Source organism: Electrona antarctica (genome assembly GCF_951216825.1).
Source record: "Electrona antarctica genome assembly, chromosome: 14".
In the NCBI taxonomy this organism is placed as follows: domain Eukaryota; kingdom Metazoa; phylum Chordata; class Actinopteri; order Myctophiformes; family Myctophidae; genus Electrona; species Electrona antarctica.
In genome coordinates this window covers 28,915,523-28,940,068 of record NC_136795.1, presented here as the reverse complement: position 1 = coordinate 28,940,068, position 24,546 = coordinate 28,915,523, and the positions used below count along the sequence as shown (strand labels likewise).

The window sequence follows — 24,546 nt, the reverse complement described above, 5'->3', positions numbered from 1 at the left end:
CTGAGGGTGTTTGCCTCACCTGGATGTCTTCCAGTAGCTCCTGTTTGCGGCGGCGTATATTCTCCAGCTCCTGCTGTTCCTCTGGAGTGAGGTCGTCAGGCACTGGGGAGAGAGAGAGAGAGAGAGAGAGAGGATGAAACGTCAGGCCAGAAATATCATGCACCTTTGCCGCTCGCACAGCTTTTCGCTATTCCCCAAGGAAGGCACAGTATCTAAGTAAGTACACACAGAGAACAATGTATGCTGCGATAATAATTCCCCTGGTATCACAAGGTGAATGAACACCTGAGGCCAGGGCTGTGGATCTCAGCAGTGGAAAGATAAATAACAAAAGAGAATGTGTTGTAGGATGTTTAGTTTTACAGGGGAGATGAGAAGAGACGAGCGGAGAGGGGAGGAGCAGAGAGGAGAGGAGCAGAGAGAAGAGGAGAGGGGAGGAGCAGAGATGAGATGAGAAGAGACGAGCGGAGAGGGGAGGAGCAGAGAGGAGAGGAGAGGAACGGAGAGAAGAGGAGAGGGGAGGAGCAGAGAGGAGAGGAACGGAGAGAAGAGGAGAGGGGAGGAGCAGAGAGGAGAGGAGAGGAACGGAGAGAAGAGGGGAGGAGCAGAGAGGAGAGGAGAGGAACGGAGAGAAGAGGGGAGGAGCAGAGAGGAGAGGAACGGAGAGAAGAGGAGAGGGGAAGAGCAGAGAGGAGAGGAACGGAGAGAAGAGGGGAGGGGAGGAGCAGAGAGGAGAGGAGAGGAACGGAGAGAAGAGGAGAGGGGAGAAGCAGAGAGGAGAGGAGAGGAACGGAGAGAAGAGGAGAGGGGAGGAGCAGAGAGGAGAGGAGAGGAACGGAGAGAAGAGGAGAGGGGAGAAGCAGAGAGGAGAGGAGAGGAACGGAGAGAAGAGGAGAGGGGAGGAGCAGAGAGGAGAGGAGAGGAACGGAGAGAAGAGGAGAGGGGAGGAGCAGAGAGGAGAGGAACGGAGAGAAGAGGAGAGGGGAGGAATGCCTCACATGAGAAGATGAGGATACTGTGAGGTCAACCAGGCAGCCAGCCAGCCAGCCCGCCCTCTGTTTACAAACAACATGGAGAACATCCGTAACGGAGAAACACTAAACTTCAAGTTTACCGCGTTCCAGAGCCAATTCTCTACGCCTTCTACCAGTCTTTGCATGGCCCATATATTAAGGGTCACATGATAAGGGTGTCCCATTCCGCAGAATGGACATGATGTCAAAGAGCAGACGCTTCCTTCAGTCTGTCATGCATACACTGTGTTCACTAAGTACAACGTACGGTATGCCTCATTAATACTTGGTTGCGCATCGCCTGTGCCACGCACCAAAATTGGCCGATCTGCAAGCTCACAACACGTCGCACTGCAGCATGTTGTGAGCTTGTAGATCGGCTATGTTTTTGATGTGTGACACCAGTGTGCAATGTAGTATAAATCACCCTTCAGGGTGGTTGAAGGGGCACCTTTTGCAACAGCAGGATCCAGCTGCTTGGAGAGAGAAGCACGTTGGACGCACTGCCTGTGGGAACTAAACGAAATAAAGATGGTCCCAGAGGAGCGACGTGCAGCGTCAGAGCCAGAGCAGCATTAACGTGACAGGTCTAAAAAGCGACATGTCAGTCTTCCTGTCTCTCCCAGCAAAGGGCTGTCATTATTAGCGTTGTGCCAAGGACTCATGGGGGAGCAAAGTGTCCTGATTGATGAACCACCGTGTGTAACAGGGGTAACGCAAAGCGAAGCAAACAGCGCTACATGCCCAGCACTTCTATCTAACACGAAGTGACACGGCTAGTATCGTGAGGCCCGCACGGTTTGGATTGCAGAGCACAGCAACGGGTGGGTCATAGCGGCAGGAGATGCTGCCGATACGAACTCTCCTATTTACCCTCACACCTGCTGTAGACAACTTATCTTACGTAGATATCTTTGATTTATCTATGATTTAGCTTTCACACAAAAAATAAATAATAATAACAACAACACATCTTTACTCCTGTAAACATGTGATGTCACAATAAAATGGATTCTCATTCCGATACAATCTATAAAAACTCCGGTGAGTGAATACAGCCTTCATTGTTGACATAGCTGAAGATGGAGCTGTATAGGCTTTCAGTGGCACCTCGTTGATTCCTCCCCCAGAGGCAGTGTGGTGGCCTGGCCCCTCCCTCTCTCACAATAATAACCCTGTACGCTTCTCAGGTCAGGAGGTTGCGGGCCGAGAGCTGACATTATGGAAGTCACTGAAGGGTTAACAAGCCAACGGCTACACGGGGCGGCCATGGCGTCGGGGCAGAGGGCAGCTGAGGCTTGACCTACATCAACACGAGGAGTCATGTTACTCATTCCACTAAAACCCCACCCTGTGACACCACCAAGAAACACCAAGACCACTATAGCCTTATCCAGTTATTTCTCTTTTCTATTCTCTTCTGCACTGCAACTGACTGTATCTATTCATTTTTACTTATTTTGTTTTATGCATAGAATTTCATAATTGTGTTTCCTTTGCTTGATTTTCTGTGTAAAAAAAAAAAGCACATTGAATTGCCTCCCTGCTATTGTTGAAATGTGCTATACAAATAAAACTTGCCTTGCCTCACCCTTCCGTCTGTGCACCTAAACGACGACTCTGTACGTTTACGAGTACGGCAAGATGAAATGTTATATCCACACTTGTATTCTCATTCTATAGTAAATATCTGTTCAATCTGTTCATGAGTTATCTGACTGAAATGAGCATTATGTAGAAAATAGCCGATCTACAAGCTCACAATGCATCGCCTCGCGATGCATTGTGAGCTTGTAGATCGGCTATTTTCAGCGCAGGACTACATCTTACAACAACAGAGTATAAAACCAGGCTTTTGTAGCGTGATATTGCTGACGTAAAAAGAAGTGGTCAGGAGCAGAATGGCATGAGGACATCTAAGCTCTGATTGGACATGGGCTACACCTGCACTAAAGGCCGGGTCAGTGGGCAAGAAGGTCACACAAATAAGCAAAAACTAATTTAAGCGTAGCAAAGCAATCAATAACATAGCATAAGCCTGAGCTCAGTCATCCAGAAATTGTTAGCTGTACTGTATTTTGAGACACAAATGCACATGCACGCATGTACAGAAACAACCACGCATGCAGCTTCATAATTACTGACTTTTCTTCTCATCTTTCCTCAAACCGGAGTTCAGGACATGCAAATATATAAAAGCTTAAGCGCGTGTACTGTGGTGCGTATGGTCTTTTAATGCATAATTCAACGTGCATATTCTTAAAAAAAAGGCTTAATTTAAATAGGCTAATGAAAGGCATGCCTATTGCCCAAAGCCCTAAACTAATGTCCCCGGGCAGAACACATAACATTCATTATAATGTGTGCCAATATTTGACCATGGGAGATAATGGACAATGGCTAGGTCCGAAACAAGAGGCTTCCAGTGGGCCCTCAAGGGGGACTGTAGAAACGCTCCACAACAAAGGGATGTTGTCGCCTTTTTTTCTTTCCTCAGTCAGCTGCTGGGATGAGAGCACGACAGTCCATTACAGGTTGACCTTTCACACATGGGGGGGGGGGGGGGGGATCGGGGGCCCCTCTTGCAATATCCACAGAGGCCCACAGGTTGGGAATGGCTGCACTGGAGCCATGCATGTGCTCGCCCACCCTCACCTGTGAAGGGATGCTGAGTGATAATAATAGGTTGAACCACAGGAAACGCAGACAGAAAGCTAAATAAATAGTCGCCTGAAGTCTGACCTTTTTATTTAACCAGACAGGTCCCCGGAGAGCGCTTGTTTCTGTCGAGGCACTTGGATGCACACACTCAAACACACACATGTTGTGCACGGAGCTAGCTGGCGCTGACAGTCCCCACGAATCCATGGGTCTTTCGTGCGTTTAATGGCCCTGTCTCCCATCGATTGGACAAGTTAATGTCACGCTGAGTAAACCCAGAATGGGGCCCGGGCCGGCGCGTGTTTAACAGCACAAACAAGAGTGACCGAGTAGGGAAGCACCCATCGAAAGCAGGAAGTCCATTCCTTATTCTGGAGACATGAAGTCATCATGGCGGGGGTGAAGCTAGCGGATGCTTGAGACGAGCCACACATCACACCACACCACACCACACCACACCACACCACACCACACCACACCGTACAGCGTATACAGCACAACACAACACTACACAACACTACCCACAGCATTCCTCACCAAGACAGAGAACTACAGAAGAACTGAGACAGGCAGGAGCGCAGGGAGAGTTCCAGGGACAAAGAGGATTAAACCAATTTAAGCGAATCTTAAATCAATTTAAACAAATCTTAAACGACATTTTTGTTAGGCCATCCCAGTGTCTGTGTTCTGTGAAACAGCATGAAAGGACTTCCCCACACTGCCACTGTGTTTCCCAAACAATGAACACATTATGTAGAATAACGATGTTTAGGTTTTACCATTCTAAACCCGTGTTTTGCTGTTTGCAATTGCAGGTTGAGGCAAAGCAATGGCTAACCGTTGCTTTTATGACATATCCGAGACAATTGGGTTATGGAAGATGCTTCTGATGTATTCTGTTGCTAATTTGACCCATTCTTTCTAAAAATGAGGCGACTGAGAACTAATCCATGCATGAATTTGAAACATACACTATGTGCCCCCACCACTTTCTCCATTGCAGGAATTCTGCTAATCAGACAGGGACTAATTGAGGCACACCCATCCATGTCTGATTCACGGCTCCACCCAAAACAATCAGGACCAGGGAGGGACTACGTCAGTGTGTGAGCGCTAGGGGTGTGCTGGGGTATCAAAAGAGTATCATTTCCCAGAACGCAGCGGAAAATAGGAGGTGGGGGAACCCGGCCACGGCGGCCACTTAACTAATTGCTGAGAGGGGGACTTTGTTTTTCTTCTGTCTGGGCGAGCGAGCGAGCTTGGCTGTCATTCAGCAACGAGCCTCTGCATCCTGACAGCAAATGTAAAGAGAGTGTGTGTGTGAGACAGAGAGAGAGAGACAGAGACAGAGAGAGAGAGAGAGAGAGAGAGAGAAAGAGAAGACGGAGAGAGTGAGACAGCAGCAGACAGCGAAAGGCTGTGCTATTAAAACTGATTCAGTGATGTTTTTCTGATGTCTGGGGACGGGACGAATGGAATATGGAAATGTGGTGTGACGTCGTCCATATTCATAAGCCATATTACACAATATATGTCTTGCTTATATCTGATTTCAACAGGAATGTGGTATGAGATGAGGACCCTGCAGAGCCACTGTTAAGTGACACTTATGTGAGCTGAAAGTGAATCACCGACCGCCCACCAACTCATCTCTCTCACTCTCTCTCCTCTGCGTCTTGTACTGCAGATCCTCAGGGACATCACATCACATGTACACACACACACGTTCCCCCGGCCTATACAGGCACACATGGACTTGAACATGCACGCACTCACACACATGCATACAGTGCACGCACACGCACACGCACACAACACTCACATCACACGCCAACGCAGCACTTCAGGCTGCGCCTCCTGCTGTGATTGGCGCGGTGTCAGCGCGGTGGCGAACTCGAGCGAACTTTTGTTTCGTCGGAATTCTCAAAAATAAAACAGAAACACTATCTAACTGGAACAACCCATGCTGTGTATTTTCACACCAAATAGCCTACATGGCTCTGTGAGGGGAGGAAGACGAGCGTCCAATGCAAACTGTGCAGGACTTTAAGGTCCTTACACACAGCGAGTGTGTTGTTTTTGTGCGATCAATTCTCCCAAAAATATACCTATTAGCAACTGGACATCAACGCAGAAAGTAAGTATGCAGTGATAAAGCTATGCATTTTTTATTCAGAATTACTTTTTACTTTTTTTTTCATCACAAATAAAAGCATCAACTTGTATGAAAGAGGCATCAACTATTTCGTTTGATGTGAAAAATACGCCAAAGTTTGTTCATATTGTTTATGTGCCACGATCCCGGTGTGTGAAGCCCTCGACTCATTCACTGCTGCGCATGCACTCTTCAAATGGTCCTAACCGCCGCGGCCTTCAGCCAGGCGTTTTATTTTTAATTTGAACACCCCGAATTCACCCCGGTGAACCGGAAGTTGTTATCGGCCATTACGGATCTGCCGCCGGACACTTTCGCTTTAATCAGAAGCGTTAATATAGTAACCGTGAGGTGGCGCAGATTTATTTTATTGAGCTCCTAACATCAACGTCCTGTATAATGACCTCAATCTGAAAGTCAATTCCGAGAAAAACGGAGCTAAAGATCACGCTAATAATGGAAGTGAATAAAGTAAATATAAAAGAGGCTATTCTGGATTAAGAGAAGGCAGGGCCACCCGTATTATGCCAGGGAATGTAGGTTAAGACAGAATGTAAAGGGAAGAGTGCATTTTTACTATATCTGGGTCTGGCACAGTGAAAGCAGAGCTTTGTGCTGCTCAGACCCAGCTGTCAAACCAAATATACATCTCAGTAAGTTTAAGGGAATTCGTTCCCACTTCCCAGCAACACATAGGAGGCTTAGTATTTACACTGAGACTCACTATACAGGTATGTACAGACAGACAGACAGACAGACAGACAGACAGACAGACAGACAGACAGACAGACAGACAGACAGACAGACAGACAGACAGACAGACAGACAAGGACAGACAGACACCGCACTCTGGTACGAGACCGAGTTCTCGGAACTAAAACACTGGGACTTTTTGCTCACTTTTTGCTGAAGTGAAGAATGTTGTGATTGTGATGAATATGTGGTTTACTGGTTACTCTTAGTGACGTAGCAGTAGACAGAGCAGGGGGTTTTGCCCACAGATTCTCATGAACATGTGGCACCTTAGCCTTACCCAGCCTTCCACACGTATATTCACAGCTTGAGTACACTCACTCACTGTACATTCTGAGCAGAACTGTTCAGAATGTATAATCACTGATTCAGAGATCCAGTGCAGATATATTGGGCCAGCAGTTCAGCATGTTATTTCATCTTCATATATATGTTTTTTTTAATATTCTTACTCTTAGCGCTACCTGTACCTCTCCCCTCGTTTCATTCTCACTGCTGTTGCTTTGTTGCGACCTGAATTCTCCTCTGGCTATCATCAATCTGTTATGAATATGACTCAAGCTCAGAATAAAGACAGCCTACATGACAATGAGAGATCAAGAGAGTGTGTGTGTGTGTGTGTGTGTGTGTGTGCGTGCGTGCGTGCGTGCGTGCCCTTATCGTTACAGTACAGCCTTCGACTTCTACCAAGTATAACTCTGGTGTATCAGTATCACGGCGAGCAGCCCGACGTGAGCGCGTGCAGATTTCCTCCGTGCATCCGATGGTAGTTTAGTTTCTATAGCGAGGGCTGGGTCAGCGGCGGCGAGGGCCGGGAGGGGAGGGTGGCATCAAGGGAAATGCCAATTATACCTCCCGTTGTCTCCCACGACGACGGCGGAGCCCACTTACACGCACGCAGAGCCTGATTGTGGTTTCTCTCCCTGCACTCCTCCTGGCAGAGGGAGCAGACGTCTCATTTCCACCCAGATCACTGGAGGACTGTCCTTGAGAAATCAGGAAATTAGACTTTGCTAGAGTGCTCTCAGAACCCCTGCGCCCCTCCTTTCTCTCTCTCTCTCTCTCTCTCTCTCTAGAAGTGACCCAGATCAGAAGGCTTCACAGCAGAAGGGAGACAAAAGTGACCAAAATAAAGCACCCGTGCCACCTGACGATGACCCAGCTACCCAGGAGGAGTAACACAGATGGGGTCGAGACCCACAGCTACAGTACGTCAAACAGCATGACATCCAGGTACATATCTGCATAAACCCGCACACACGCACGCACGCACGCACGCAGCCCTATTCTCCCTTTATCCATGTCCAGTCCCGACAGGGACCAAAGGGTCACTACTAATCACAAATACAATGGGGTGGGTGTGCAGTGCAGTGTGCAGTGGTGTAAAGTAACTACATTTACTGAAGTAATGTACACTTACTTAAGTACACTTTTGAGGAATTTGTACTTTACTGGAGTGTTTCCAATTTGCAATACGTTTACTTCTACTCCACTACATCTCAGAGGCAGATATTGTACCTTTTACTCCACTACAACTACAATTGACAAGTTTTGTTACTAGTTACCACTTTTGCAGATTTTGACTATCATTACAAAACATGCATTAACCACTTCAGCCCTATGGATACTTGTGAAATGGGACATTCTGCGAATTTGACTTTCATTTGTAACAGAGTATTTCTTTCTACGGGCCTGGTCGAGCCTGCCAATGTAACGTCACAAACAACAGCATGCAGCACTGCAGCCAGCACTCTGCCTCCGGCAGGTTTTACTCTGATCAGATGGAAACGCATAAATGAAGATGTTAACGCTGCAGGATGAGCTGCTGACAGAGGGGAAATGCAAAGAGATACGGAACGTATCGGCCCGTGTGTGTGCGTGCACGCGCATGTACGGCGACTACCACATACATGATTACATTTTGATTGAAGTGCCCGGAGTGATGGAGCAGGTTACCCTCCTCCTCCTCTTATCTGCCCACAACCATCTCCCCTCCTCGGCATCAATCTCCTTGTACGATCTCGCACACGCAGACCAAGAACACTGGTTCTCCTATTGTATCTCCCTCCAGACCAACGCCCCCTCCAATGCCTCCATCCCTCTTGCAGCTTCCAGCTCACATCGCGCCCATGAACAGCCTTCACCCATGTGGTTATTATATAGTTTCAGTTCAGTTTATTTTTTATTTATAGTGCAACATCACTCCAAGGGGTCTCTGTGCACTTTATACACAGCAAAACATATATAGCAGGGAGGGATGCAGCCATTTATCGGTGTGTCCAGTGGTGTTGGACGACATACCCGCCGTTGTTGACTGCCATCGGTGTGTTGGCAAATAGGATGACATTCACCGATGTGTGTTGTTGTCTGTTGTTTCGTAAGAAATCTATACGATTGAATTTCTGCTCATTAAAAGAAGTGTGGTGATTAAGGGCTGAAAGACTTTGAATCAGTTACCGTTTATCATGACAATTATTTGTTTCCTTTCCTGTCCTTGCACAAAAGACCAAACAAAAACATCAATCAATATCAGCTAAATTGTTATTTTGAAAAATCGGCATCGGGCCAACATTTCCCAACTGGTGCATCCCTTTCACATAGAAAGCCTCCTTCGACCTGTCTAAAATGTAGCCACAGTGACCCTCCTCCCAACCCCAAGTACACAACCAGGTCCCCGTAGGCCCAAGCCTTATCGACCCCTCGCCTAAACCAATGAGGGGCCACGCTGTAACAAGGAGATGTGGACTTCATGATGAGGTGTAATGCATTCAGCACGACACACACAATCAATCATGTGAGCTTAGCGTACACACACACATGCGCACACACACATGCGCGCGCACACACACACACACACACACACACACACACACACACGTTTCCAAGTCTTATGATCCTCCCTCTCTATTGTCTGCTTCGACAACAAAGGTGATTTATCAAGCTACTGTCTCATCCTCTTATCTGTGATCTACTAAGACTGAACCTCATCATTATTACAGTCAATCCCCGGGGTCCCCCCTTCACGTAGTAGCCTATATGTGACACATACACCCCCCACCTCGCCACATGAACGATGTCCCATCAGGCTTATAACACAGAACAGAAGGAACAGAGAGCGAAGGGTTGTGAACAACTTGTGAAGGAAGACCTACTCCTCCTCAGCAATGTGGAGCGCTGTTGTGTTCACCTCTGACCCCGTGACCTTTGGACTGTCACGGCGGGCAGTGGGGCACTCCCCCAGAGTGGCGCTAGACACACACACACACACACACACGCACGCACGTATCCACATTTAATTTGTCAGTGTTCATTAATCCATGTGTAATGATGCGTTCACACTGTCAGATACAAGAGATACAAAGCTACACATTTTTTTGTAGCTTTGTAACCTTTGTAGCAACTACAAACATTGGATGTGTCCTTGTATCTTCATGTCGCTGGCTTCCATTGAAAAGGAATGGTAGCCTGTATCTTTGTATCTGCCCGTGTGAAGTGCCAGAGTGCAAAGATGGAAGCATTTGTACACTCTCAGAGTTAGGTTAAAACACTGAGGAATTGACTGTGTCACAAACACAGAGCCTTCACTGGTGTGTGGACCACCAGTCCGAACCTGACCTGGCCCAGTCAGGAGGAGTATAAGATCGGAGGGGGGCGGATGGAAGGGGCGGATGAGAGGAGGGGAGATAGTCCAGGCTCTGTGTTTGACCTGGACGTGGGGGGCTGCTGCCTGGCCTGGCGTGGGACGGCGAATGGCAGGGGAACACAGGCGACAGTGGGACGATCACAGCTCTCTCTTTGTGTGTGGAAAACAGTGGCTCAGGACATTCCTTCACGAGGGCCACGCTGAGGGGCTGCTGGCCTTCAAGCAGCAAGCATCCTTCTACTGGCTTCACGTCTCAGTGGAGTCAGTGTTAGGGGCTGGCCCATAATAATCCTACTATTGATTTGAAGTCGTATGATCGTATCGCCCAGTGGGCCTTGGCCTGAAAAACGATAAAGACGCCTGGTGTCGAGGTAAAATAGGACCAAATAAAGTATACACTGTAAAGTATACACTGTAAGTGTATACACACACACACACACACACACACACACACACACACACACACACACACAGCAATACATGAGCCAGCTCCAGTTAGCGTGCAGCTAAAGACACCTGGTGTTGAGGTAAAATAGGAGAGGACCAAGTATATACCCCTGGCGGGGGACCCCGGTCAAATAAAGTATATAAGTGATTAAGTCCACACTCACGCACGCACACACATACACACTGACAGCAATACATGACCCAGCTCCAGCCCTGCTGCACTGACAGTCAATCACCTCGTGTGTCAGTCAATGGAACAGCAGCATTCCTTGGACTTGACCACGCAGCGGTGTGGCTTCAGCCCAACGTCAAGCAGGAAGGTTCACTTCCAATGCCAAGTGAAGAAAAGCTGGAATATGGAACTCTACTCTGACTTGAATGAACTCTGGGAGGGTGCAGAATGGAACCAAATGGAGGATTTAACACTGTGGATTTGTCTGTGTACCACCAACATACAAAAGCAGCACCTTGCCAATACAGTTGTCATCAACATATTACCATACAGTAAGCCTATACCACCTATTATCATCCATACAGTTATTGATACAGAACAGAACAGATAGACACACACACACACACACACACACACACACACACACACACACACACACACACACACACACACACACACACACACACACACACACACACACACACACACACACACACACACACACACACACACACACACACACACACACACACACACACACACACACACACACACACAATGCATACAAATCAATCGATTCTAATTAATCGTTTAAATAAAGACCATCAGCAGAAAAACAGAGCCAACTAACCTGGGAGAGCAAATTCCTGTCAAGTACATCAGGTCTCTACTCCTCTCCTCACTCACTTAGTTTTCCTTCATGTGAAGAAGAAGAGATACTAAGGCTAAAAGATACAGCTGTCCACGTCTCTGACTGTGTCAGCCACTTCAAGAAGAAGAAGAGATACTAAGGCTAAAAGATACAGCTGTCCACGTCTCTGACTGTGTCAGCCACTTCAAGTACAGATCCTGCCAAGACGGACGTCCACATGGAGAGTTAAGAGAGAACGCTCTTTCCAGTGACAGAGGGAAGAAAGATACAGAGAGAGAGTGAAAGAGAGGGAGAGAAAGATAGAGGGGGGAGGGAGAGAGCTCTTTACTGTATAGAACAGCTCTCAACACACAGCCTGTCCTGGGCTCACAATCCATCTGGAAAGAACCCTTCTTCTTACCTCCCTCCCCTCACACTCTCTCCTTTCCTCATCTCTCTCTCTCTCCCTCTCTCTCTCTCTCTCCCTCTCTCTCTCTCCACTGCTGTCACCATCACTATCATTGCTCCACCCAGTGGCCATTCCCTATTCTGCCTCCTCCTCACCCACTCACACATGAATACATTGACAGGCGACGCTACTACTGAATAATTATAATATAAGGCTCAAAATGTAACTAAAGTACTTAAGTAAAAGATTGAATAAATTCTGTAAAAATTTAGAAAGGCGAAGTAAAGCTTAAATTCCTGAACGGTGAATAGAACTTGAGGGTATGATGATGACACATTTATTTATTTTTTTAGTCCAGTCATCTCCCACCGGACAATGAGGCATCTACAGAGCAGAGTATGAGTCAGTCATTTTCTCTCCAGACCAGCCATGCAACCAGCTGTAGCGTCTTCTTTATAAACATCCCAACTTAATGAAGGCCTTACTCTTCAAAAGCATATTGTGTTTTGACTTGAGGCCCCGGCGCGCACCACCTCAGTGGTGTATCCTCCTCGACGATTGCGTTGGGATTCCCAGCATTCCTAGCGTCTGAGTGAGTCCCAGACATGTCTGTACACAGCGTGAGTACCTGCTCCATGCCCTGGGGTTCCTCTGCAGGGGCAGAACACTCTGCTCCTCCTCACATCTGTACAGATTTACAGATGACTCAGTCCTGGTATGGAGCCCTCTGCTGTGCAAAGATTGAACTCTGCAGTCCCCAGCCTAAGCACACAGCTTCTCTCTGACTCCACTCTAATGGGACCCAACAGTCAGCAGTTGAAGTCATCGGGCCCAGGGTAAACGATAGCGTCAAGTCACAGTGACCGTTCTTATTACTGAACTTACTGTAACTGCCGTGACCGGCGGCTGACGCATTCAAGTAATTTGTCATGAAGCCTCTTTTTATAGAATGCTCCATTTAGTCTTTTTTGTGCTACAAGCACATGGGTGGGTGTGTAGCCTACCTCTGGGTGGGTGTGTAGCCTACCTCTGGGTGGGTGTGTAGCCTACCTCACAATAAAAAAACACAAGGTTTTGATGGCATAGTGGAAGACTATTCAAATATAAAATACTGTTTGCTAATGACAAAAAAGTATAATCCAGATTATTTTGCTGAATACTGTTATCACAATTATGAATAACTATTAGCGTTGATGATGTTTAGTGGAAGTAGATTATAATTATTTTTTATAATATTTGAATGCCTTTATAACACATCATTGTGCTTATCGGTACCATCTATTTGGTCAAATGGTATGTTGTTGTTGTTGTGACTGCTCTCTACATCTCCATTTATCATGAATACAAAAGGGTGAAACAGGTAATGAAATGAGGGGGGGGGGGGGGGGGTGCTGGGGGCTAAATAATTGCTCCTTTTAGCCTTTTTTCTGTGCTATAGAGACTGGGGTGCGTGTCGTATATCTCACGATAAAGAATGATGAGGTTTTAATGGTGGCACAATGGGGTGGCTGGCTGTTCAAATAGAAATGACACGGTGGTTGCTTTGCCAACGCTGTCTAGATTGCTTAGCGGTACAAAGACCGGTGGCACGGTGGCCGCTGTCTAGGAATGTAAGAGACAAGAGGACGTGACTGCCTGGGATCAGCGGGACCGGAGCTGGACACACAGAGGGGAGGACCACAGTGGACACAGCATCAGCGGAAAGCAAACACACATAGCTCTACAGCATAAACATCCTGCGCCGTGACAGGGGAGCGCGCGCACACACACACACACACACACACACACACACACACACACACACACACACACACACACACACACACACACACACACACACACACACACACACACACACACACACACACACACACACACACACACACACACACACACACACACACACACACACACACACACACACACACACACACACACACACACACACACACACACACACACACACACACACACACGTGTTCATCTTTAATTGTACTTCCTCAGTATTATCTTTTCCTACTTCCTAGGCCAACGTAGAAGCTTTCTCACTGACTGTCACTGTACAGTATTTGTCTCAAAGGTACACAATCAGGTCAACAATGCACGTCCTGTGTTGTGACACGGCTGCACTCGACACTTATCTGTGCTACCCACTATCAACCTCCTCTGAGACTACCAAAATACATTCACACGCACTCGCACACGCACAAATGCACACACAAACACACACACACGCACATATGCACACACTCACACGCACACACACACACACCGATCACAATGATGGGACATTCGTAAAGTCCACCAATGCAATGATGAAGCAGCAAGGACGGAAAGAGTTTTGTTTAGTTTTTTTCTCTCAAAAGTGTCTTGCGAGGAAATTGTGCCACCCGCCCACCCAACCACCGGGTTGCAGGAAGTAACTTCCTGTCAAGCTGCAGATTGTCAAACTTCCTGTTTGTGTCTGCGAGTCTTTTCTCTCAAGTCTCTCCCAACTCGGGAGGGAGGAGCGACAGCCGAACCACTAAACCCCACCCGTCCTGCAGAAAAGAAAAGGCATGGTACGTTTACACACAACATACATCCTCCTGCTTCACAACGAACCACAACCCTCGAAGCCTGATCCACTGCCAGATGCAGGACTGTGTGTGTGTGTGTGTGTGTGTGTGTGTGTGTGTGTGTGTGTGTGTGTGTGTGTGTGTGTGTGTGTGTGTGTGTGTGTGTGTGTGTGTGTGTGTGTGTGTGTGTGTGTGTGTGCGCGCGCGTGCGCGCGCGCACGCGCGCGCGCGCGTGCGTGCGTGTGTGTGTGTATGTGTGCGTGTGTGTTTTGTATTGTGGCAGGCTGAATGACCAGGGGTCACACCATGATGTTGACCCCCACCACCCCACAGACAGCTCTAATGCAGGCCTGAGTTGTTTACCTCCACAACAATGACTCTATGGTGGCAGTTCTTTCTCGCACTCCCTTTCATTCTCTCCTTTTCATGGACAGTCACCATGCATGCACACAGACACACACTATATACACATTCTATAAAAGGCAGCGGTTTGAAAAGTGCAGGTGTTGTGAGGCCACAATGAAAAGATACAAAAAAAAATCATACCTAATATTATAGAATTTCAATTTGAAATTTGAGCATGTTACTGTAAAAATATATAAAAAAGGAAAAAAATAAAGAAAGAAATACATTTTAAAAAATCTTCTAAAATAGTGAAACTGGCCCTATTTCACTATAGAGGGGCTGCAGCCAGATACTATGGCTCTGGGGATCCTTGGCATGGAAACATTTCAGAACCACTGCTCTAAGCCATTATCTACCAGACTACCATTCCAAATACCAACAACAAGGAATGGGATCAGCAAATACAAATAACCTCCCTTCAGCGTTATTAACTCAAAAATAATGACACTGTCTCACACATCCTTTTGACATGGCCATTGCCTGCCTTCAAGTTTAGTTAGCGCCATGTGTTAGTCAAGTAGGCAGGGCACTATAGGCAGGCACCATTTTGTAAATCCTGGGCCTTATCAACAGCTGTGATCACAGTTGTGTCAACTTGTGTGTGCTCCACTACTCTACTACCAGGCGTGTTGCTACCTGCTGCAGTACAGCTCAGACAGCCAGACATCACTGCTGTGCTGAAAAGACATCGCCATCTAGCTAAATTCTCTCTACTTTTAGTCTAGTGAGCACAACTTTATAAATCTGTCCTTTCCTTCCAAGGAGGAAATGTGATAGGTGTGTTGGAACACATTCATGTTCATGAATGCTATATCGGTCATTCAGAGAAAGCGGAATAACCACCACAATTCATCACCTCACTTTCATTTATCTGGATCCTCATTAGCTCCAGCAGGAGAAAGAGGTGCAGCTATTCTTTCTTTCTGGAGTGAGTCCACACACTATTATCATTATTCGCCCAAATAGTTTCGGAGTCACTAGGATTATCTATTTATAGGGCACGGCCATTAACGAGCCACAGAGGATATGGCTTCAGAATAGAAGGCATACTGCACACAATGATGGGTCTATATAATGAAAAGGTTGTTTCACATGCAAATCAACCGCAGGTCTCGACAGCACTAACTGTAACAGTTGACAAAGGATCAGGTAAAACTAGTCTAATGTCCAACAGCCCTTGTATGGGGGCTCATTCCCCAGCATGGAATTGTGGCCAAACAACAACATAATATTCATTAGTCTTGGGTCTGAGAGGCAAAATCTCATCAGATGGTGGTCTGTGGCTCAAATGCAGAATAATAATGGTCCTTGATGTGAGAAGGGTTGAAAACCACTGATTTATAGGCTACTTCTACCACACTACATCTCAGAGGCCAATATTGTACTTTTACTCACTGCTCCACATACATTGACCACTTCATCCCTATACACATCAGCCATTTGAAAATATTAGATACGCTCACAATGCAATGCGACGCGATGTAAGTCGTGTGCTTGTCGATCAGGTATTTTTATACATTTTAATATATCTATTTGAACTCTTGTGAAATGGGACATTCTGCATTGGTACTGCATTGGTGCTTTAAGTACATTTTGATGCCAATACTTTTGTACTTTTACTCAAAAATTCTAATACAGGTTTTTTATTTCTATCAATCAATCAATCAATCAATCGACTATAGTTAGACTATTGTCAGTATTGTGTTATTGATACTTTTACTTAAGTACAACATGTTAGTACTTTTTCCACCACTGCCTACAGTCCAAAAGGTCTGACTCACACATTGCTTGTCTCACTGAAGTATGCAAGCAATGTGGCTTATTTACTGTAGAGGTGTGTGAATGCTTAGTTGTTTTATTACCAGAACAAACAGGACTTTGTCGTGAATATATAGTATACAATACTCTACTGTAAAAACACACATACATCACACATTATTGCATTATGCCACTAAATGCATCTTAGTGAAAGGAGGGAATGAGTCTGAAGTGGATGGAAGAGGGATAAATAATATGATTACAGAGAGCCGGGGGTGATTACTATCAAACCACCAGGCACCATTAGTGCCAGGGCAGGGTCCATTAGATCTCACAGCCCCCTGCTCATTAGGAGGACCATTAGTGGCAACTGCTCTCTAACTTCCAGACCACCCACCCATTTTTTAAGTGGCAAAAACAAATGGACCACAGAAAGCTTTCATGGGCTGTTCACCGCTCACTCTCTCTCTCTGTGAGAACACAGCTGTGTGCCAGCCCCACTTTCAACCAAAGCCTCTGCTCTGTGGTTCTCACACCTGATGAGAAGACACAAAAACAGGAAGCAACCAGTGATATTATGTCTGCATATTATAAGCCATTTTGGGCTTGTTTTTCTCTAAAGTTGCTTGTAAATATTGGAAGTTGCAGGGATAAACCAGAGGTTCTCAAACATTTTCATGTCAAGGACCCCCAAATTAATATGTATTTATAGTTATACTATAGTTATACTAGCTCAGTGTGAATGGCCCTTTTTAGGCTGCTCAACATTGTCCGGGCGGTTAGCTCAACCGTCTGGGAACCTAGGCTGCTGAGCCAGGCTGACGGTGTGCCGCGGGTTCGACTCAAGAACCCGACAGCCTTTGACCACTTGTCTTCCCCCCCATTTCCTGTCAGTCTACTGTCAACCTATCAATAAAGGCAGAAAAAAATAATTAAAAAATCTTTAAACAGTGCCACTTTAGGTCACCCAGCAGTATGGCAGCCGTTCGTACCACAGACAAGACACACACACACAGCCAGTCATTGGAGCAGTTGGGCACCACTCAAAAACAGGCAGCAAGCAACCACACAACACAAGATCACAAAGTTCCACGGATGCAATTAGCAAAAGTGGCTGCCTCACACATACTAGCCAGAAAATTATCATAAACAACAATACAGAGAGGAGAGCATATTTCTGTATAACATCAAAGGTAAAAACACCATCTAATCCTATATAAATATGGATTTGAATGAAATGATGGAAATCACACAATTTGAGATCATGATGAAAAGAAGACAGTCAGGGTCAAAGTGTTATTCTGAAATGCAAATTGTACATTAGTTTGATTAATTACAGAAAGGAGGTCAGGTCAAATAATATTTTAGGCTGATCTCATTAATGTGCCACTGATAGGCGTGCAGGGTGGCAGACAGTGCCCCTAGTCCAATTATGAATCACTGCTGACTGGGGGCGTTGGCCTTCCATTATCATCCATTTAAATGCTTCTGGCTGTGTTTTCATTTCTGTTGTATGTAAAGCACTTTGTGAGTTCTCTCTGTGAGAAATAAAATGTACTTCTTTACTTAGCCTACTTACACACGCACACACACACACACACACACACACACACACACACACACACACACACACACACACACACACACACACACACACACACACACACACACACCTGTTGCTCAGGTGGCCTTGTGTATGTAGTAAAACATTAGCTGAAACTGGCCTTTGCATTCATTGAAACAAATAGCTATAAATGTGTTATTACAAAAGCATTGAGACTGCTAATAGGTTTATGATCAAAAACACAAAGTTTAACTTAGTATCTAGAGACCTCACATTTGTAACCTATTTATGCAACTTCATTAGTAGTAAATGTCTATCGTATATTAATATATTAAAATGTATATGCCATTAAATATTATAATCGATAATGATTTCTACATTGCAAAATCAAGGTGGAAAATCAGGAAATGATAGCGGAAACTATTAGGATAAAAGTGTAGGCTAAAAACAAGGCCAGAGAGTGAGTAGAATAGTCACACCAGAAAACGTCCACTGACTCCACACGACACAAAAAGTTGTCCCATACCTCCCCATTATGTTTAAGCAGCCTGTTCCAAATTCCAATCATGTCCTATAAAGACTGGTCGAAATCGACAGTTAGCCAGTTGATAATATCTGCTTTAACGTAGATCGTTAAAACGACAGCTTCTTTCTGAAAACAATTCATTATTTAAACTTACCGACTCCGTCTTCCGATTTCAACACCATTCTGTCTGTTGTGCTTCGGCGGGTCCGATGACTCCGATCCGCGCGTCAAGGAAGTTTGTTTTTAGGTCTTTTAAAGTTTTGTTCGTGCGTCAGAAGAAACCCTGGGTCCCAATGTGGCCAAACTGGCCAATATCGATGAATATATAAGATAGGTTTTTGTTTTATTGAACCACACGGTGTTGTTGTAGCACCGAGTCGAACAGAACGAGGTACCGGATGGGTTATTCTGTCCAGAAAGGAAAGAAGCTGAAAGGGAGTGGTTTGGAGACGGAGGGGACTTTGCTCCAGCCAATGCACGTCTGTCTGCTGTTGAGGCAGATGACGCGTTTATTACGCATTTACAACTCCGTAGTGTGACGGTGTCGCTGGTCCAGTGGTCCCCCACCCAAAAGAGAACAGATCTACAAGCTAACAACGCGTCGCACCGCGACTCGTTGTTAGCTTGTTAGCTTGTAGATCTGTTCTCTTTGGGGAAGGGGGGTCGGGGACAAACGACGCCCCCTAGTGGCCGGCCGTGGAAACGCATGCTGGTGATTGTTCTCACAACAGTGTGGAAGAGTGGGGGCAGGGAAGGTGATTGACACCCACAGACAGACAGACACACTGCTGTTGTGCTGACTGCTGCGTTTTTGCTGCACATGTTCATTAATCTGCACCACATCCATTTAAAAAACACAGGATTGTGGTTGAGTTTTTGCCTGTTAAAAAGAAATGGCGTTCTTTAGAACCTCTGTCTCGGCCAGGGGGGGTGTGAAGATCACACATGGAATTCTCAAACTTGTTGCCATAATACTGGAGCATGTTTAATTATTTCATAACTGGTTGCACATTCACTGCATGCCTAAACGAAGGCAAGGGAAGTGCTTTACGAAATGAAGACGTTGGTTTAGACAAAGATATAAGTTTATACAATAGATACGTTATAAAATGACATGATGATATGATTAAAATAGCCATTAAATACAGACCAGAATGGAAAATAAGATACTCTCAAATTTGTTCCAGATATGTGGTCAATAAAAACTGAACTCTAGACTGCTTCTCCACACTATAGTTTTGACTCTTGGGACAGAATGAAAATGTTTTATTTAAATTAAATTTTCATTTGACTCACTGACTGAGCAAGACTGTACACACATAAATTAGGTTAAAGCCTTCCTGCAGCTGGCCTGGGTTCGAATCTGACCGGAGGCTCATTGCTATTGCTGGCTGCATGCCATTCCCTCTCTCTCTCTCTCTCTCTCTCCCTCTCTCACTCTCTCTCTCTCTCTCTCTCGCTCAGATACAATGCCCCAAAAATAACAAAGGGAAGCCGTTGAAGAGGCTGAACAAGCCATATTACACACATGCTGGGTGTCATAAACTTATAATACTATGGTTCCCAATGGGCTCAACGAGGAATTCGATTTCAAGCCATTTCTGTGAACATTCTCTTTTATTACTGTATTCATTACATTGTGTATATTTGTCATTGTTTGTATTTTTGGATTCATGCATTTTTATTGTTCTTGCCCTTAATTATTATTTTGTATTGCATTTGCTGTACTTTATTACATAAAATCACACCTGTGTGAAGTGAAGGGTGCTCTTATCATCATATATCAACTAATTCTGGCCAATCACAATTTGCGTCCACACTTTTCTGCCCTCACTTTTTATCCTCAACACTTACTTTGCTCAGCCAATCAAATCATCTCAATTCCGTGCTCAGCCAATCAAATCATCGCTAGTTGCGAGCCATTACTATGTAACCCAGGCAGAACATGTCTGTCTGTCTGTGTGTCACGCTGTGACACCACCCGCCCGCCACCAGAAGGCGCAGCTGTATCACACACAAAAACACACACACACACACACACACACACACACACACACACACACACACACACACACACACACACACACACACACACACACACACACACACACACACACACACACACACACACACACACACACACACACACACACACACACACACGAAAACTTTAAAAATGAATCTAATTGTTATTGCAATTTACAAGCTGCGTTCGCTTCCCGCGTTCACGCGTCTTACTTGTATTCACACAAACACACAAAGCTGCATGGCATAGAAAAGGCTAGCACCCCTCAAACATTTCACTTTATTGTGGTAATTTCATCTTGGTGTTTTGAGGAGTGATTTCTATTTGTCTATATTGTCCTTTGACATTGTATTAGGGCATTATTACGCTATACTATACTGATGGTCGTCTAACAACTCCACCCTTAACTCCCCTCTTTAATTGGAGAATTGTTCTCCCTCTGAATTTGTGTCCCAGAGCTACAAGTCCTCAGTGTGGCACTAGCCAGTGCAACCCGAGCTTGTAGATCGGGTGGGTGTGTCAGTGGTTACTCATTCGCAACGGCTGCTATTGATTGCGATGCTGTCCTCTGTTTGTTTGTATATAACACGCCTATTGCCTGTAGGCTATTGTATCAGACCTGATGAAAAGCCGCCAGGGTCGAAACGTTGTACTTAATCTAATAAATGTTTCTATTGGAAGCTATTATACAGTGACTTCCGTTCCTATTTTCTTTCAGGTGTCAAATCGGTCCCAGAGAATATCACACACACACACACACACACACACACACACACACACACACACACACACACACACACACACACACACACACACACACACACACACACACACACACACACACACACACACACACACACACACACACACACACACACACACACACACACACACACACACACACACACACACACACACGAGGAAGCGTAATTTGCACGAGCAGGTTCCACCATGTCATCATGGCTGGATTGCACAATGTTTTATCATACCTGGCGTAGCTTTCCATCAAACAACATTTGCATATAGAGAAGAGGCCCTTGTCTTCTTAGTTTTGGTTCCTACTGGAGAAATTATCATCAAATACCGTACCTAAATTCACTGCAATTTCATAGCTGTTCACTGAGTATACAATGAGTGGGGCATAACTGTGCAATAGACTGGCTGTTTTAAGAAAACATATGAATGAAAACATCAGTTTACCAGCCTTCGATTCTTCTGTGATCATGAATAAACCACTCCGTTATTTATTACAGTGCTCAATAACGCTGTAATTCACAACAGCACATGAAGATGAATAATGTCTGTTTAACAGTGTCTTACAGTCATACAATATCATATTACTGCATCTGCCCCAGATGGATAATGTCTGTTTAACAGTGTCTTACAGTCATACAATATCATATTACTGCATCTGCCCCAGATGGATAATGTCTGTTTAACAGTGTCTTACAGTCATACAATATCATATTACTGCATCTGCCCCAGCCTGTTTGGTGGAATGTGGAATTTCACACCGACAGCCTCTAAATGACGCTCTTACGTTCTGGTCTGATCTGCTGTGTGCAAAGTGATTTAGGTCAAAACTATCCTTTTTACTTGACTTGCCTTTCATTTATTTTGATTAAAACCTGTAAAATCGAGACCAAAAACTGTGATTCACTCTCTGGTTAGGCCGGGGGTCTAATTGGCCCATAAAATGAAGACACATTGCTCGGAAGGACTTCATTTTTGCATGTCCTTTACCCACAAGAGGGGCCTGTGAATCCTCAGTTGTGCTCCCAAAGTCCAGAAGCTGACAATGAAACTCTGTGTGGAAGTGAGCGCGACCCCCGTCCACATAAAGATTCTATTCATTGTTTGGAGTTCCTCCATTGCCTCAAGCGCCGCAGTGCTGTGCGTCTGTGCTGGGACCCAGAAGACCCAGCACAGTGATGTGCGTCTGTGCTGGGACCCAGAAGACCCAGCAAACTCGAGGAAAAGTTAACCTTTCAACCAAAAGATCATGAAGTGATATCAATGGCACGAGAGAGTTTTGTCTACTTCCTGATCTCCATAAGTCATGTAAAAGCTGATTCTTTAAATGGGATGTTTATGTAAATATCCTGTCAACGTCATGTTGGATCCTAAAATGTTAAAAGATCTTTTGTTTGGGTATGTTAATTTGTTAAATCATGCATCCTCTTTATTCAGTTCAATGAGCAGGACAGATTTCTGAAAAGGGCAAACTCCTCCTTATTTGCTCTACAAGTATAGAAATGGAACCAAATGGATAATGGTGGTAAAGAGGGGCCTTGAAATTAAAAAAGTTTGAGAACCACTGCTCTATACCAAATATCTTTGCCAAAATAGCCCATCAACAAGCTCACAATGCGTAAAATGTTCACCCTAGAATAGGGCCACTAGGGTTCATGTGGTTAAATGCATTAGGTTATGAGACGTGACGTCATAAAATAGAACTGCTTGTGTGTTCGCGGCTCATGACGACCAAAACCCAGCAGAGGAAATATTCATAAACAAAGCCTTAAGTTTCACAATAGAACAGATATACAATATGCCTGCATAGTTTTGCTAATTCTTCCTGGCATTGTTCCTCAAGGCCAGAGTTCCCAACTTCCCGCAACCGCTGCAGTGCAGAATTCTCATACATTTTCATGTCAAGGACCCCCAAATTGATATGTATTTTATTTGGCCATGGAAGCCCATTTGAAAGGAAGAGAGGATTTTTGTTGAAATTATTCCAACATTTTCACAATTTTCTTTCTCCAAAAGTAGTAGATCCACAAGCTCACAATGTATCGCATTGTGATGTACAGAAGAATAAAATATGGTTCTGTATGTCTGTTAGCTCTGTTTACTTCATCCTGTGACATTCCTTCAATAAAAATTATAGTAAAATAAAATATGGTTCTTAATACAGTTCCTCATATTGCTGGGGATCCTGTGGAACCCCCTCCAGAATCCCACTTTGAGAACCACAGGTTTAATGAGTGATATTGTGATATATATAATTATTTTAAGCTTTAGTTAACCAGACAGATTTTAGGATCAAATTACGACGGAGGGTGGCTAATAGGTTAGGTAAGGTTCAAAACGTCCCCCTTGGTCAGAAGGATTACTCACATCAACATTGTGAAACAGCTTTCGTTGATTCTGTACCGTATATGTGAAGCATTGGAATGCATCAGGCTAGTGGATTAATGATGTTATGTGAGTAATAGGGCAGAACCTTTGGGCAGATTATTGTTCTCACGTTAGGGAGACACCGCCCTGCTGTAGTGAGAGTCGGAGACAGAGCAGCAGGGCTTGCTGCTGCTCCAATATGCCTGCCCTTATGTGGCGAATATGATTGTCATGTTGGACCCTTAAAGGTCTGTACTCCTCAGAGTTATGGGGGTCCATGGCCTAATGCAAACCGGGAGTCCTTGAAATACAAAATTAAGACAAGTTTGAGAACCACTGCACAGGTCAAGCAGAGTTCATCGCCCAACACTGAACCTTAGAAAGGAAAAGGCATTGTGCTCATAGGAATCTACTGGTTCCAGCAACACATGATCCATGTCAGGACTGCCTTTACTGCATTGTTCTAGCAGTGTGAAATGGGGGTGATGAAGTGGTCACGTCTCAATTGTGATAATGGAATTATACCCACACACAACGAGGTCATTTCTATTTGATATAAATCACAAGGACCGGTTAATATGCTAGCCCACGGACATAGGAGGTGGTGGAGTGACTGTTATTCATAAAGCAACAGTACACAAGGGTTTCTGTTGAGTGAATGCGTCCACGTGGATAGCTTTAGTTTGTTTAAATGGCCTACATGAG

General features: G+C 45.1%; 1 protein-coding gene across 4 annotated transcripts in view; it reads right to left on the bottom strand.

Moving 5' to 3' along the window:
* Positions 1-24,546, bottom strand: part of cyth1a (cytohesin 1a) — a 61,590-nt gene that overhangs the window by 20,423 nt on the left and 16,621 nt on the right. For 2 of the 4 annotated variants that reach the window (XM_079520653.1, XM_079520651.1), the window contains exon 2: positions 20-102. In XM_079520653.1, the coding sequence (XP_079376779.1) occupies positions 20-102 (83 nt within the window). Of the gene's footprint in view, positions 1-19; positions 103-11,475; positions 11,571-18,849; positions 19,137-24,546 lie in introns of those variants that run through there. The other 2 variants (XM_079520652.1, XM_079520654.1) reach the window with 2 other exon arrangements.